General features: G+C 42.3%; 1 protein-coding gene across 3 annotated transcripts in view; it reads left to right on the top strand.

Annotated features, from left to right (window-relative positions):
* Positions 1-18,134, top strand: part of Fam135b (family with sequence similarity 135, member B) — a 298,271-nt gene that overhangs the window by 234,817 nt on the left and 45,320 nt on the right. For all 3 annotated transcript variants that reach the window (XM_005398048.2, XM_005398047.2, XM_005398046.2), the window contains exon 8: positions 16,361-16,514. In XM_005398048.2, coding sequence (XP_005398105.1) covers positions 16,361-16,514 — 154 coding nt within the window. The remainder of the gene's footprint in view (positions 1-16,360; positions 16,515-18,134) is intronic.

Genomic DNA, 18,134 nt, shown 5'->3' with positions numbered 1-18,134 from the left:
CCCAAGGCTATGTGCTTATTAGTGTTATGCTGCCATAGGCTTCTGGAACCAAAGGTTACAAGAATTTGTGTTTATTGTTCCACAGCACACAGCTGTAAAGTGCAGGAGCTGGTAGGCTTCATAGCTCTTGGATCCCAGGGAAGCTCTGCAGTGTCCTAATTATGTGTCCTCAGGCCTCAGTTTCCTCCCCTATGAGATGGCTAGCATTGTAGTTCTTGTCCAAGAAGATGGCTTATGTAGCAGTGCTTATGACAGTGAGCCCCAGGTCAAAGGCCCCCGTGAATGAAGCAGATTGGAAGGAGCTGATGGGCACAGAAATTTCTCTGCTTCCCAATGCAGTCTTCCTCATAGTCATATCAGGGGACTGGGTGTTTTTTTCTCCCATGAGTGACACGAGCAGCTCAAAAAATAATGCCCTTTCAAAAACTGGAAGGTTTCCCTTGACCATGCCTTCCTGGCTCAGAAAGGCTTTAACTGACAACCTGACCTATTCCTTCCCCTTTTCCTTTACTTTGATGCTCGCCTCCCTGCAGATGGTTTTCTGTCTTCTGCAAAGAGTGAAGCCCTTCATTCTACAACCTTCGGTGTCTGCATAAGTACTGGGTGTTCAGTAAATATCATGAGTACAGGTACTATTAAGAAGTATTCTGTAAAAGCATTATCTCTGAACTGATCAAACCTGTCCTCTTTTATTTAACCACTGCTTTATCCCAAGGACTATGAATCTCATTAGTAGTGAGTTTGTGGACATTTTTATTGTAGCTACTTATATCTTAATTGACCACCCATGGCTCACTGCACCCTCCAGCCAAGGCCTTTCCCTCCTGGAAGATTCCTGAGGTTGATCCCTCTCAGATGCAGTTCCCCAGTCTGCTGCAGCAGGCTGCTTGTCTGCAGGTGTAGCGCTATGTTGTACGCAGCTCGCTGTGACAGTCTGCTCCAGGATTTAGTATGGGAAACTAATCCCGCTCCTCATCAACTTTGCCTTTCCCTTTGCCTCCCCGGCTGCCTCTCAGCTGGCACAGAGAATCCTGTTCTATGCTGATCTCATTGTCTTTCCCAGGGGAACTATCAAAGAAATCGATGCTGCTCCTGGTTGTCAGAATGTCTTCCCAGGGCTCCAGGGAATGCTCTAAACTTTACTCAGCGTTGCTTCTAGGATCTGAGTCATTCTTGGATTACAGCAGGATGGGGAGCATAGAGAGTCCATGCACGGAACTTTCTTAAGTTTCTTTGGTTGAACTTTCTGAGAATTATGATTGATGCCTCAAGTAATGGCTGCATGATTTGGGGGTTCTATAGAGTCCTCTCTGTCCCAGTGTATCTAAGACCCTTTGCTTCATTTAATGTTCACAACACTTCTGTGATTTGTTCACCTTTTTCACTGAATGGGAGCCTGGAACTTGACTTGCCTAGGATCGTCCTGCTAAGGGCTGGGTACTGGATTCAAGACTCAAAGTTTGGTCTTCTATTCACTATGTAAGAATTGATCCCAGTGGGGGCTGGGGATTTAGCTCAGTGGCACAGCGCCTGCCTGGCAAGTGTGAGGTCATGAGTTCGATTCCCGGTACTGGAAAAAAAAAAAAAAAGAATTGATCCCAGTGTTCATGGGAGTGACTTCATAAAGAAATGTGATTTCATGAAAAATGTTCAGGTCAGTCTCTTTCAATTAACTAATAAGATAACATTACCTAAAATATTGAAGATCTACTTTTCTCTGGCCCTTGTACTAAGCCTTTACACTCATCGTCTGATTTACTCTTCTCTAGCACCCTGTGGGGAAGCTATCAGTATTTTCCTTGCTTTGCACACACAAGGAAATTTATGCCTAGAGACAGAAGTAGCTAGCCCAACATCAAGTGGACCATGCATGATCTTTTAAGTATTTGAGGCTAGGCTTTGAGAAGATCCTAACACATTTTTATCTGCGTTGCTTGTTAAATGAACCATCTCAGACTAATTTTCAATCTCTTCTCTCATACATCTACATTTTATAAACTCAAATTGTCTTTGTCTTTTGTCCTTCCTCCCTGCCCTCTGGTGCTACCTGAGTATAAGCCCCAGTTATTTCTTCTTTGGAGAATGTTCTGCTTCTCAGCTTACCTCCAGCCTGATCCTTCTCTCCCTGCTCCATCTCCACCTATGGCTAATTTGAGGTGATGAGTGTCACACGGACAAACCATGGAGAAATTCGGAATCTCTGAACTCATCTTCAATCACAGCCCCATACATGCTTTTTCCTAAAACTTTATCACTTATTTTTCAGTTCTGCAAAAGGCTTTTCTTCACATGTGACTTCCTTCCTCCTGTCATTATCTATTTTTGTAAATGTATGGTAATTTTTCACACAGCATTTTTCTTGATTTGCCTCACAATGATAGAGACATAGCTGTTTGTGTTACAGCAGCATATATGTATCAATTTTCAAAACACAAAACTCTACTGAAATCATTGCTCTCTGTGTTGCTTCACGCATGAGACTAAGGGTCTTGAGTGCAAAAATAATTTGCAGATAATCTGTTTACTTCCTAACATCATGCTGTTTGGTGCTTATTCTTGAAACAGGATCTGATAAATAATTCCTGAATAAATGCACATATGTACCATGCTAAGCATGCTACTTATATGAATTCTATGTAATTCTGTAATATGACTGTCCCTGACAGAATGACTAATGCCTTGGTGTAGTGGTATTAATAAAGGTTGATTTGAATGAGGGAAATTGCAGAGCCGTCCTAAGATGAGATGAACTCACTTATTTACTAGGATCTCTCCTGAGAAATTGTGTGGGGCTGTCACCTGGACTTCCCTATGCCAGGTGTGCTGTGGTGAATGGAGGTCAATGGCCGTGCACATCCAGATCAGAGCAGGAATCTGGATTCAAGGAAAGGGCAGGATGATTTAAGGGAAGTTCAGATCAGGACAAGGAGAAATCACAGGGAGGACATCCAGGCCTGGCACGTGGGTTAGACTCCACAATACTGTTCCAGAAACCACCCAGGGCCCACAAGAAAGTTCCCTTTACATGTGGAAGGAGTTTACATGCCAAAGCTTCATTGCTGTGGAAGTGGTCCTACCCATCAATCGCTGCTGTTCACAGTGAGGTGGTCCTCTGAGAGGGTCCCAGCTCACCAGAGCATATTGCTTCCTCTCTAATCTTAAGTGAGTTCCTGGCCCCTCCCTTCTGATAGAGCACCCCCAGTCCATTGCTGTTCATTTTTTATCACTTTCTTTTTCTCTGCATTAATCTATCCTTTTCTTGCTTAAATTCACAAACAGCAATTTGCAAAGGAGATAAACTCTCTCCACATTTGGTGTTTAACAAGCCAAAATCTTATCTCTAAAATATGTTTCTGTCAGATCTGAGAACCAAGTGCTAAAGCAATAAGATACATCAAGTTAAAGGCAAGGAATTGCTTGAAATGAGAACAACACAGGAAGCTAAGTGTTATACTCTCCTGTCCTTCCATCTGTCGGTCTCATGTAAGTCCTGAGTGTGACCCACCTAGGAAAGTAAATAAATTTACATTCTGGTAACATAGTGGCACTAAAAAAAAATAAAGAAATGAACTATGCATGCATTATTTTTATCTTTTAATTCATGCTCCCTACTACTTGTGGAACAATCTGTGGTACACCTACTATGTAATTTTATCCCATCAGCAATCACACGCAGTTGGTGGTGTATCATTCCCAAAGCATTTTCCTTAGAGACATTAGTGTTTGTACAGGATGAATGGAGCACTGAGGAGTCACTGCTCTTGGCCAGGACCTCAGAGTAGACGATGCTCACTGTCCCCATCTGAATCCAGGTTGACACTACCCACAGAGCTCATCTCACTCAACACACAAACCCTCACACAGAGTCAGTGACTATTGCACGATTTTTAAGATGCATTGCAGGGGATATAGCTCAGTAGCATAAGCACTTGGGTGGCAAGTCTGTGGTCATGAGTTCCATTCCCTGTACAACAACAACAAAAAAAAAAAAAATGGAAATTTTAAGAAGCACGTATACATCAAATTCAATGGACGAAATCATTCTTTTCCTTTAAATCAAAACCTCATTCAACCTAGACTGTAAAAATAAAAGGATTCATCAAAAAAGTATCCGTGGCATTTAATGATCTGACAACTAAATTGCTTTTTCAGTCTGAGTTGTGTAACATTGTTCTCTATTAGTTTAAATATTAAGAATCCAATCTGCCAACTGCTAACAAACTTCCTAAGAGGAACATACAGTGTGAGGGATTGCTTTTATGTTTTTCTCCGGTACCGGGAACCGAACTCACGACCTTGCGCTTGCCAGGCAGGCACTTTTGCCGCTGAGCTAAATCCCCAGCCCCGAGGGATTGCTTTTAATGAAGAACAAATGGAAATAAAGTACTAGAAAATAAAATTGCTGAAGCTATACATGTTTCAATAGACAGATCCAGTAGTTGTTGCTGTGGATTGTTAAACATTCCCTATACTGGATGATATATTTGCATTAGCTCTGTAATTAAAGTATTTACTGTCTATAGAGTCATTATCTGTAGATGCAATTGTGAAATGGCCTGTGCCTGGCGTATGATGGTATTCAAATACCTTGTACATATCTTTGAGAAGTCTGTGTACAACCCTGAACAGCAAAATGCACAGAGGCAATTATGTCTGGAGGATGGCAGAGACATGGGTTTCTAGCTCCTTACTTCCTTCTGAGTCTCATTTTGTTCAGTGTAAAAAAAAAGGAGGTTGCCTTGATAAGTTGTGGTTTCCAGAATGGTGGCCAGCACCTTTGTTTTCTCTCCTGGTCCCTCTGAAATGTCATCCACTGGTACTTTAGAATTCTAAGGGTTGTGTCCCCACCCACACCACTGAACTGGGTATGTAGCCTTCTTCTGTGTGCCCTTAATACAAACACATATTTGTCAGGTGCTCATCCTTTGCTAGACTCTCTTTAAGCACCTGGCTTATGTTACCTGTTTTAGTTTCTTCTCACCACTGTTCATAGGCAGTGGGCATATCATTGCTATTTTATCACGCAGCCAATAAGTGATGGCAGATACACAGAATATAGACAGCTGCATGTCATGTCAATGGTACTCATAGTACTCAACAGAGTACTAGCCAATAATAAGCAGTCAATGTTAATCAACATTAAAAGCCAGCCAAACATCCTAGCCTCAATTAAGAAAAGTTGCAATGCAATATAAATACCATCACTTTGTTGTCCATTTGTTTAACAACTTTATCTTCAACTGTATGCAAATATGGAGCTACTAAAGCTGTATGGAAATATTTGGGGGCTGGGGATCTATCTCAGGGGCACAGTACCTGCCTGGCAAATGCAAGGTCCTGAGTTTGATTCCCAGTACTTAAAAAAAAAAAAAAAAAGAAAAAAAAAGAAAAGAAAGGAAATATTGGGATGTAACATGGCCAGCACCATGATACATATTTTACTTAAAAATTTTCAGGTTATTTTTCGTCTATTAATTTTTGATAAATATTTTTGTAGGAAGCCCTTGATTTCTGACACTATGTTTGAGATATTCACCGCTTCGTCTGTGCATCTGTTCAGTGAAGCTAACAATGATGCACACCTCATAGTTCTGACATAAAAGCTCTAGGTAAACTATGATTTGTTATGCAAATACTGTTATCTCAGTTCCTGTGATTACTGTAATTATCTGAATGAAAGCCAGACATACTTTGAGCTGATTTCCTATTAAACTAAACCTTCTAGTGTGGCAAGGTCCATGAAGTGGTCTCTCTTGTGGCTTTGTAGGCTCTCAAATCTAGACTGTTTTTCACAGCAGCCAGGAGGTGGCCAGCGGGCATTATCTCTAAACACCCGCTACAGAAAGGCGGTGCTTAGGAGTGTGTGTCCGGGGTGGACCTTAGGAGTAGGTCCAGCTTGCTCCTTAGATGGTCTTATGGGAGACAGGCTGCCCTTGCTCCCAACCCACATTCAGACACACTGTGGGTTTTTGTTGTTTTGTTTTATTTTGTTTTCTTTGTCTTTTTGAGACAGGGTCTCGCTATGCAGTTCGGGCTGGCCTTGAGCTCACTTTGTATCCCAGGATGGTCTCGAGCTCGCAGTGATCCTCCTGCCTCAGCCTCCTAAGTGCTGGGATTACAGGCATGTGCCAGCATGCCCCACCACAGACACACTGTGATTCTCAGATAGGGAAGTTCATGAACAGCCGCATGGCTGGGTGTGTATCTGGCATCAGCACAGTGATTATGTTTCCGGTGCAGGTCTGCTGGAGTCTACCTCCCAGATTCCCTACAAAATGGGCCACATGTAGAAAGCCTGTAAAGAGTGGCGTGGATAGAAACAAGGAGTAGATTTACAAAAGAGACCTCGGAACTCACCAGAGGACAAGAATTAAAGAGGCTGACTCTAGACCTGCCCCTGTAATAACTGCAGGAATTTTGTAATATTTTGTAGTGAAAATCACAAGCATCAATTTTAAATCTGTAGGCACCATAATGAAACCCTGCAACTTTCAAAGTAGAAGCAGACACAGTGATACAAGGATCCCAAGGTAGAGAAATGGAAAGCTCACAGAGACGCATGGATGCGTCTCAGTTTGTGATTGTGGAAGTAGCTTCTCAGAGCTGGAGTGATAATCGCCTGACCCCTCGCACACAGCATAATTAATCCTACTTATCTGATGGTCACTCGGTCTTACTCTTGATGTTTTCATTATCTCTATTTTTATGGTCTTGCCCTCAGTTGAAAAGCTGCACATCAATTTCAGGGCTGTGGCTCTAGTGAATATAGAATAGTACTATGGGGGAGAAAGACGCGGCCTTTAAGCTAAGCTGTGAGGGTTTGAAATTCTAGGCTTGTGTCTCAGTAACTGTAGGACTGGGGGCCATTTACGCGATCTCTCAGGGCCCATTCCACTTTTGTAAATTTATATAATGGTTCCACATTTCCTAAGCATTAAAAGGACCAGAAACCAGAACCACTGAGCAGTCAGAGTCACAGAAGAAGGGCTGAATTCGTGGCACCACCCCTCAAAGGCCACACTGCCATGTTTGTGTTTTGTTTATGTGTCTCTGGTTGCCTGGGAATGATTCTTGGTTAATATGCTAGATCCCAACTGGGAGTATAGCTCAGCAGCACAGTGCCTGCCTGGCAAATGTGAGGTCATGAGTTCCATTCCCGGTACCAGAAAAGAAAAAAAAAAAAAAAAAAAGAAAAGAAAAAAAATGCCAGGCCCAGCCTCTCATGACCTGCCTCCATGCTGTCTGTCTGGTTTATGGCCTGTTTTTCTGTCCTGCACCATTTACCTTAGCAGCCTACTAGTATTGCATTTCATTACGGTGGTTTATTTATTCAGTGTCTGTGTTTGTGGTGTCTGCTGCATGCCATTCGTTCATCCATCTCTGCCTATGAGATTCCTCAACTGCAGCATAATCTCAGGAAGCCTCCTCTGTAAATATATATATATGTGTGTGTGTGTGTGTGTGTGTGTGTGTGTGTGTGTGTGTGTGTGTTCTGTCTCACACTCTGCATCCTGAGGTTGTTTCTAGTAGGATGTGTTTGATATTGCATTACAGAAACACAGTTTTGTTTTTGTGTTCCTTGTTCCTCTTGCCTGAATATGTTCTCCTCCATGTGGGGCCAGTACTGGCTAACTTCTGGAGATCACGTGCTCGGCAAGGTGATGAATTTACAGGGAACATTACATGCAGGACAGTTTGGTGATGCATGCAATTGCATTAACCATAAGCACTTGTTGAAGAACAGAAAAATCCAATTATAGTATTGATAATATGAAAATACGGTTCTCTTAAAATAAATAGATTAATAGCCAGAAGTTATATGTTCACACAAAATGCATCATAGTCATGAACATAATTTAAAAGATGATTATAATTTCTTGATAGTGAGTATTTCAATATATTTAATTACAAATTATGAATTATATTTAAGGCTCTAAATAGGTCAAAATTTCTTGGTGGTTGTAGGAGCTGACGAGATTGATAAAGAAAATACCATTACTCAAGTATACTAGTGGAAGATTTTGCATGGAATTTTCACCAATAATAATTATCATAAAATAGTGGATTATGTATTTGTTATGGGTTTGGGGTAGCAAAAAGCTATTTTCCTCTTGCTTCCTCACTCTTGCTTCCTGTAGTCATCTAAATCCCCATGAAAAGTGCAAGAATGAAATCCTTCTCCAAAGTGTGTAACAAGGGGTTGGGGATTTAGCTCAGTGGCCCAGTGCCTGCCTGGCAAGTGCAAGGTCATGAGTTCGATCCCTGGTACTGGGAAAACAAAACCAAACAAAACAAAAAAACAAAGTGTGTAACAAAGCTTAAGTTCGATCCCTTGACCTCAGGTAACTCCACAATTCCAAATCCACTGAATATAACTGTACCCTTAAAATGTAAATTAAAAATTATCTTGTAGTGCTTTTAAAATGAACTGAACCCCCCAAAAAAAATCCTTTAAAAGTTATTCTTAAAATGGGCTTATAAGCAGAGAGGCAAGAAACCAATGTGTAGGAATTAGAAGTGAAAATAATGACCAACAAAGATTGTTGAAGTCTGATTTTCAGCCCTGTAAGCTACATTTATCATTTGAACCATTAGAGAATAGCTGAACCCTCAAGGGCCATGGCTATAGTCCAGCTATTTTCAAACTTTCTTCTTTTTTTAAATCAAAGGACTTCTTATTCAAAAATTTCCTATGAAGTCTCCAGAATATGAATCTGCTTTGAGCACAAAAGCTGTGTGGAGGAGAAATTCCCAGGCACTCTGACCCTCCTGTCTTTTTACAGTACCACCTTGACTTCCCAGAATTTGGACTGGAAACTGCTGGCCTATTCCTACTTCCTTCCGTCACAGACCTACTGTCTTTTGTTCTCCCTGAGCTTGAGCACCCATGATGCAACACTTCTGAGGCCGTCTGTCCATCCATCAAAGGAGATGGGGGTGACGGGCGCAGATAAGTGGCGTATTCTTTCCCCAACTCAATACAGACCATTTGGATAATAACACAACTTGAGTATTTTTACTTACATTTTTGGTCAAGGGGACCCTTAAATACTGAACCCTAGATTTCACTCTTCAGTTACAGTGGTGCTGGACAGCCACAGGCTTCCATGCACAGAATCGCCTTCACCGGGCATGGTGAGGCTGAGGAAGAGACCCCTGACGAAGACAGGAAGGAACAGAATCCGGTTTCTTACCAGAACTCCCCATTTGCCCAATACAGGGTAGAGAAAGAGGCTGGGATTATTATGCTAATGCTCAGTTTACATGTTGAAAGCACATGAAGAATAGAGAATTGGTGTTCTCACTCACAGCCTGTGTCCTCCTACAGTTTCCTCCACTAGCTGTAGCTCTTCTCAGTGCAATTTTATGCCATGACCCCGCCCCCAACACACAGACACACACACACACACACACACACATGAGCCTTTATGAAGCTGGTATCATTGTTCATCTTTTGAAGCCTCCTTTTGAAGTCTCATTTCAGGAAAACACGTAGAATCTCTGCCAGGTATGCAAAAAGCTGGGTATAGAAGGTGAATAATATACTGCCCCTGATTTCCATGAGAGGCACAGTGTAGAACAGACGTAGAGAAAGGAGAAATGCAAACCTGTGTTTACTACCCCTATGGCTAAAGCCACGTAGATGATCCCCAGTGATCATCCAACAGTTGTTTGTAGGAGCTATGTACAGATGGAGGGCAGAAAGTACATACAGTCCTTGCTACAGAAGGAATATCTGCAGGAAGTTCCTTCTTGGAACCTCCCTCTTCCCTCAGGGTGCTCAGATTTCTCCTATAAAATGGAATGGTATCAGCATAGAAGCTAAATATCTACTCCTACTCAGTTTGTCTACAGATTACTTGCAGTGTTAAATACTGTGATGTATTAGCACTGCAAGTAACCTCTAGACAAACTGTGTGTTAAATAAATGTGATGTCAATAGTTGTTATACTGTATTCCTAGGGAGTGAGGACAATGCAAGACATGTGAAGTTGTTCAGTTCAGATGGGATTTTTAAAAAATCTTTTTGATCCATGTCAGTGGAATGCACAGAGGCACATGCCATAGGTAGGCAGGATGAGCTGTGCATTTAGAATTGAGCAGAGGATGAGCAGACCCATGTTGTCACCTACCTTCTCCACCTTCACCTCTGCCTTATATCCCAGACTCACAGATCTTGCTGCCTTTTCCTCCTGTTGGGGTGGGTGCCTTGCAATGTCACCAGAGAGACAAAAAGGGAGCTTGGAATCCAGTGATATCAATATGGAAAAAATCACTTGTGACTTTCGTATTTTAAATTTTGGGTAAGAAATACTTACAGTTCAACACACAGCTGGTCAGCACAATGCATACTACTGGGACACAGAAATGAAGAATTACTGAATAAGACCTCAACAATTTGTGTCCAACAGAGATGCTGCCAAAGGTGAGAAATGTAAAGTGATTTCCCCAGAGCATATCTAGGTACATACAAAGCTGACACTAGGATAAGGTGGGACTCATTCTCTTTGTCATTCACACAGCTGGTTTCCTTTTTGAGCTTAGGCCCTGGCTGGATTAGAAGCTCAACTCTTTATTCCTGGACATACAAATATAAGTGAACTATTTGAAATGCTGAAGCCAATTCAAAGAGGAAGTACAGGGTTCAGGCTGGAAGTCTCTGGGCTTCTAGCACCAGTGGGTATCTGAATTTTTCATCTTTTGCTTGCTTACCAGGAGACCTGCAAACAAGTTATTTACCACTGTGAGGTCCTATTTCCTACTCTACAAACCAGATGTAATTGTTAGACCTATTTAATCAAGGTGGCATGAGAATTAAATCATTTATACATATAAAGCACTTAATGCTTGGCATTTAATAGTATTAAATATGTTAACTATTAATGTTTTGATGGTTATGATTATTATTGTTTTTCTTATCAGCACAAATGAGTTAATATTATCTAGCCTACTAAATTACCAAGAGAAAGAACACAGGGACTTAAAAATAGTACCAGGCACATAGCAGACATACTATCTAATGAGCCATAGCTGCTATTAACAGTACTCTAGATTTTGAAATCTGATAGAACTTACATCTCTTTTCCAGATAAATTTCTAGAATATTAATCGCTCATTCCATTTTCCATTCTCCCATAGTTATAACAAAAATGTAGTAGTATTTGTTAACAAAAGATGGCTTGTATTTATGAGTGTGTTTACCTTTAAAAAACTGTTAATGTTGATCACATGCCAAGTAAAAAAACAAGTTGACACATATTCCATACGCAGTATAAACAAGTATATTTGTTTAAGTATAAATAGCTATAGCATGATTCGGGGCTAATTAGGAAATCCTAATCCAAATTGGAAAAGTGTATTAAAATCCCATGGTTCTAAAGCAGGAAAAAGTAAGGGTGAGTTGAATGTTAACACTTCCCAGCTGGCTTGAGCCTTGTGTCGTATGTGCATGACTGTTCAATTAGGTGGCCTGAACTGATGGCAGGAATACTAGGTATATGCTCCCCAGGTCTGTATGGTTGTGAGCTGCAGGTCTCTACAGAGGAGGCTAGCTTTCCCTGTACTCTGTATTCAGTAACACTGTGTGTTGTAAATGTCAAGTTCTAAGACAAACAGCCACTATGTCACCCCTGAAAGTGCATAGGAAGCCTGGAAACAGAGACACAGACAGAACTGGTTTCATGAGTCATGCAGGGGCATCACAGAGTAACTTGGACCAGCTCTCTAAGAAGGTGACATTTGACCTGAGTCTCAGTGGTAACTAGGAGTTAGATCCAAAGGTCTGGTGGAAGGGCCTCCAAGCAGCAGTGAAACAGAGCTGCACAGGAGAAAAACATCGGGAACCCTGTGCGGGAACAGAAGCAGCATTTGAGTATGGAAGTATGGTCAGCTTAAAATGCAAAGGCCTCAAATACAACTGAAGGATTTGGATGTGTTCTTAATGGTGGGTGATGATGTAGGCTAATCGCACAGATGGAAGCTCCAGATGAAGGTACGACCAGACTGAGACCTGTTAGAAAGATGTTTTTAGTAATTCAAGTAAGCAGTCTAGACAAGTCAAACTGGGACAGGAAGGAGAAAGTTTCAGAGGTATCATCTTCATTGTTAAGGATGCAGTTTGGAGCCCAGGGGAATTCCCTGGCTTTCTTGGGTGATGGGCAAAGTGGAGTCCATTAAAGAAGATCAGAGGGAAGATAAAGGTCACGTAAGCAGGGAAGAACACAAGAGTCTCCTTAAAGATGGCTTTAAAAGAACAAGACCAGCTTTCTAGTCAGAAGGGCAGAATCCAAAAAGCTGGTGCCCAGAGCAGGAATTAGATTTAGCCATGCAGATCTGAGAGGCATATACCTAAAGATAAGAGTCCACAGCAAGCTTAGCTATGTCTGATTTTCAAATACCCTGGTAAGTAATAAATGCACTGAAAAGGAAAACTTTTTAATTAGCATTTAATGAATACTTAACGATATGCCAGGCACTCTTCTAAGCACTCTTACGTTATTACTATGCTGACTTTTTAGCTAGGGAACAAGCACTTTCTAGGTTAAGGGACTAACAGCCTCAGATAGAGAGGAGGCCTTCCATGAGCAAGGTACAGACTTCTTTGACCCTAAGCTCTCTGTTCAAACTAAATTGCATCCCTACAGAGCTCCCAAGGGATGTGGATTGAGTTAAAATATATGCTTGGGCTCTTAAGTGGGTCATTGCTGATTCTTAAGCTGCACAAAGTATAGACTTGTTCGGAGAGGCCACCAGTGAAATTGTCATTTGTGTGCACAAGTCCCTTCCTGGGTGTACTGACTTTCCAGTGGCACATGGCATCAGTCAGTGTTTCACCAGAATGGCTTCACTTACTCCTTCTGAAATGCTGATATCATGACTACCCCTCTTTACAGAGGATGTCCCTGCAGTGAAGGGAGAGGGGGAGCTCCATCCAAGGTGACACTGGTAGAAGTAGCAAAGCTGGAACTTAAACTGGAGTTTGCCACAAAACTAGAATTGTGTGCTCTGTAGCCCATGCTCCAGACTCTGTATTATACTCTAGTTGTACCAGAGTAGTTCTATTTACATTGGACTTCGTTCAGCCCCAGAAAGGGGTTGAATGTGGATGGGACCCCGGCCAGAAGCCCCACTTTGTGCAGCTCACATGCAGCCCAAAGTGTGCCTGCCCTGCCTGCATCCTTTTCTCCTGTGGAGAGTTTGTGTTCCAGGCTCTCAAGAGTGGATTGCTAAAATGTTCTTGCTTTGTGCTAGGAAGATTGTGCAAGATCCGTCAATCTGCTTCATGCAATTCTAATGGAGGTTCATTGCCTTTTCTATTCTGTCAGGGGCTCTGCAGGCCTGGAGGGCTGTCTAATGGAATTTTCTGCAGCATATTACTCACTTTCAAAAAATCATGCTGTTGTTGAGTAATTTATAGAAAGTGAAGGTTTTTTTTAAAAAAATAATGATCTCCAGCCATATCGTTTTCAAGATTTCTCTTTGAGTTAGTGTGTAGACTTCTTTGTATTTCAACAGCCAAATTGAATCAGCCTTATGAAGATTCCCCAGAGTCTTCTTCATGTCACTTTTGAAAAATCTATATAATATTCAGGTCCAGTTTTAAACTTAATAACAGACTTCACAGCTTCCTTGCCCTCCTCACTGGGTCCTTGGCCACTTTCTAAACAAGGACATGCTGACAAAATATGGAGTTGTGAGCAGGAAACAGGGCAGTAAATGGGATTCTCAGGGCTGGATGAGACAGACAAAATGGGGACTTGAGACTACTGTGTTCAATGCCTTTATAATTCCCTCTGCTTTCACTTCTGCTTAGTCATGGCTAATGGAGACACTGCAGGACTTAAATTAACGCCTCTGTCAAAGCAAGCAGAACTTTGTTAAGCATCTGTTCTCTGCCAGGCACAATTTTCAGAGACACTCGTGGCATACTGAGCAAGGATACCCTGCTTCAGCACCTGGATTTGGAGACTCATTTCTCCTGGGAAGCAGAGTGTACTTATCCAAGTCATTCTGTGCTGGAGCCATAATAGTTTGATCTAGGAAGCAAAAATCGGAGTTACTTTTACTGACTCTTCTACTCAGAAAGAGCTCCAAGGCATGATACATGATAAAAGCCAGAGCAGGGAAATGTCCAGAGATTGCTTGCAGGCATGCCTGTGCATGTTTTCAGAATATCCCTGCATGCAATAAGTTAATATACCTGTACCTGTGATATGCACATATATGTATGGAAGCACCCTAGGAAGATCTATAAGAAATCATTAGACTCAGAGGAACGGAGCACTTCACATTTGTTCTCCTTGGTAATACTGAGATTTTGTCTTTCTAAAGTTACTTTCTATTTTAAAACACAAAATTGCAGTGCTTGCCCTTTCTGGTGTTAGTTGAAGGTCAAATGAGATCCATTATAATGAAACTATCTAGGTGATTCATGAGCAATAGTTTCTTTCATTCCTCCCAGGGCCTGGGGAGTTGGATATGCTCCCTGCTGCGTGAAAGCTCGGCTGGTCTTTCTACAACTGCAGTGGCTTCTCTGTGTTTGATGTTGTTATAATAGGAAGAATGAAAGGCAGAAATATATGGATTACCCTGAATGCCAGGTATGCACAGGCATTCTAGTGGGTTGAATTTTCTGGTTATGAAATGGGCAAGGCCTTTGACTCCAATCCTTGTTAAGAATCTCTCAAGTTCCGATCAGAAGGGATCTGGCAACTTCATAATCAAGGACCTATTTCAGAGCTGAGAAAATGAGGTCTTGGGGAGTGAATGTTGCTACAGAAGGTCTCTGTAGTGGCCTTGGGGTATATTGCCCAGACCTGTCACCAAGGCTTTCCTCATGTTGCTGGGGATGTTGGGGCCAACAGCAATCAATTGAGTGTGAGGATTGCTTTGTCTACAGTGGTGCTCACCCAAGGTCACACTTCCCTCCAGGACCTGGCCTTTGCCCTGCGGCTGACATCTTTACAATTCTGATCCCCTCCCCAGTCACCAGCAAGGTCTCCATGGTGCCTGCATAACAGAGCAGTGCCACCTCTCCCTCTGCCTCTTTTCCTTCTTACAGGGAGTGGTGCTGTGTGTACAGCTCACCTTCTGAGTCTCTTTCCTGAAGAGGTCATCCATGATGGTCTCAGTGCTGGGTGAACACAGACCTGAGCTTCCATCCAGGTGTCCTGATTGCAGCATCTTGCATCCCACTTGACCCAGTGTTCAAGATGCGGTGGCCGGAGTGAGTGCCATTATACAGCACATCATTGTCTGCCCACACAACACCACTGGATGAAGTGCGGGTAGTTGCTGACTTCCATTACACCTGCTTAGCCCTCTCTGGTGGGACAAAGGAGGGCAGAGACCAGGGGGGTCAGGAGGCTGCCCAGAGGAGATTCCACCAATTCCCCTTGGGCTTTCTTCCAGCAAGACAGAGAAAGAACACAGGAAGTGGTGACCTCTTGCTCTCCCCTCAAGGCTGTGTGGACAGAAGATTAATAGGCTGATCCTAATGCCGCCAAACCTTCCCACATATTCTGAATTATATCTCATTTTCCACTGTCCAAGCCTCTCTCCTTAGCTTTTCTGTCTCTATTCCCAGAATAAATCTCTCCTGAAATTCCTCAGGATATCCTGAGGAATATCCTGAGGATTGGCAAGGAAGTTAAAATTGATATATTTTCATTCTTCTTATAGGTATGTGTCCACTGAAGACTGAAGTGTTTTTTCTTAGATGAACAAATCGTGTTGTAATTCTATCAGCTTAATTCTTTCTGTAGCAACCAACAAACAGATTGCACAGAGCAGTCTAGCTGTACACGCTTGCATCTAGAACTCCTGTGAGGGTCTCCTCCAGCTTCCATGACTCAACTTCCCAGTGCTCACTACTGTACAAGGCATGGTTTCTCCTTTGCAGCACTATCTACCCCTCACCCACCTGCTCCCAGAGCCTTTATAAATCGCTTGTCCACCGGTGAAAAGGAGCCTCCTCCTGTGTCTCCACTTCTTCTTAGCCTGTAGCTGCAGTAGTCGGAAAAGGAGATTGTAACTAGGAGTGACAGTCATAAACCTCCAATGTCAGGGAACTCTCAACATGGTCTTCACCCTCATCTTTTGTTAGCATTATTATTTTAATTTGAGCTTGATTTTTAAAAAGGCCTGGCAGATTTCATTCTTTTTCCACATGGGGGGATAAAGAAGACCTCTCTGTTTATGGAATCTTCAACTTTAACCAGCTTTTCTAAGGAGCACACTTGCTTTCCTGGGCTTCCAGATATCTTTTGGACATTGACACAAGCACATGGAGTGCAGCACCCCTGCGGAGCCTAGGCCAGGCACCGGGGTCCTCAGCTTCATTTCTGTCTCATTCCCACAGGGAAGCTTCTACGTCCCCTCGGAGAATTGCATGCAACACGCACACAAATGGCACCGCGACCTGTGTCTCCTGCTCCTCCAGGCCTACCAGGGACTCCGCCTCTACTTCCTGGTCATCATGAGGGACATCCCAGAGCTTCCCCACATGGACCTGGGTAAGGGTAAAAGGCAGAGGGGCACCCACCCCAGAAACTGACATTTCCATTTTAGAGTGCGAATCAAGAAATATTGTCATGCTTGGCAAATGCCATTGTGAGGCCACTGCTGTTCAGGCAGTGATCTACCTCTTACCAGCAGGAGAAAATTTTGGAAGTCCAGATGCAGTCAAGAAATATGCAAGTGCTCAAGGTACATTCATCCTCACATCCATTCATCCACTAAATGTTCACTGACTACTATGCATTATATTGCTTTTTACAAAAAAGTACTAGAGTTATATTTTTCTTAGGTTATAATCACAGGATTGCAATTTACAAGAGTTAAAACAATCCTAATAAAAGGCTATCTACAGTTAAGAACTTTGTACACACTTGCATCCTGAGATGTGGTTGGGAAATATGGTGAATGTTTAATTTTTAAAAAATAATTTCAGTGAAAGACACATTGCCATTGATCCCCTTCAAAAGAATCTCCTCATCGCTTTGAACACACTGATCCCATCATTCTTGTGACTTTCTGAAGCAGTTCTGTGAGTCTTCTTTCATGAGTGTCGTTAGTTACTCTGGCATAGCTTCCTTGATGTCCTGAATCCATTCAAAACATTTACTATTCATGGTCATTTTAGCTTTGGGGAAGAGACAGAATTTACACAGTACCAGATCCAGTGAACAGGAGGAATACAGCATTGACTTTATAATCCTGCCTTTCTGCTGGATGGCACTCAGCAGCAGAATTCACCATACTTTTATCACACTACCTATCCACATATAAAATATGAATGATTATAGAAAGTTCTTGTTATCCATCATATTTGTCTATCTGGGGACAAATAGTTTCATGAATATGGATTTCCTAAAGGTTACATATCACAGAGATTATTAGTCTATATCCCTTTTGATTGACAAATGAGCAGTGTGAAGCTCAGCAATGTAGAATGACTGCTCAAAGTCACACAGAAATAAGTGGCAGAAACATGACAAGGGTTCAGAGATTCTCCACTGAACCCCTGAGGCAGGGTCCCCTGTCATGTCACCTTCAGTCTCAGCAGGTGATGTGTTGTGTCTGTGTTTAAAGTTTTCTGGACCAGAGCCTGCTTTAATTCAGAGCTAGTGCTTCAGTGTCAGAATGCTGCTAGGTACCATGAGATTCCTACGTACATACCTACACATCAACTGCTGAGGTGACCATAGCTTTAGCAGTGTCCACAACCTGTCCATTACTGCAGTGAACATATATAATAATGATGGGTTTGCATGATTTGCTTCCCCACCAGTTTGGCTTCTGAGAGCAAAGTTACCTCATCTCCTCCATACACTTTCCTTGGTATGTGAAGTAAAGGAGCAGGTGACATGTTGTAGTGTTTGCATTAAATTCTGGAGCCTATTGGCTTCTAGTTGCATCACCTGTGAAGCCCTGAAGGAATCTGGTGGCAACACTACTCTCTGAGTGAGGCAACCATTGGCTTATTTTTAGCTATTAACATTACTCATGTTATAGACATATGCACAAAATCAGAGTGAGTTCCCTAGCTCGGAGGGAAATGGATATGGTCTAATAGCAATTTGCTTCCTGATACAGTACTTTCTATTTCCCCCTGGGAACCAAGTGTCTTCATT

Source organism: Chinchilla lanigera, unplaced genomic scaffold, assembly GCF_000276665.1.
Source record: "Chinchilla lanigera isolate Chin_1 unplaced genomic scaffold, ChiLan1.0 scaffold00060, whole genome shotgun sequence".
Classification (NCBI taxonomy): Eukaryota; Metazoa; Chordata; class Mammalia; order Rodentia; family Chinchillidae; genus Chinchilla; species Chinchilla lanigera.
The sequence above is the reverse complement of the archived record's forward strand: the minus strand, read 5'-3'. Positions and strand labels throughout refer to the sequence as shown.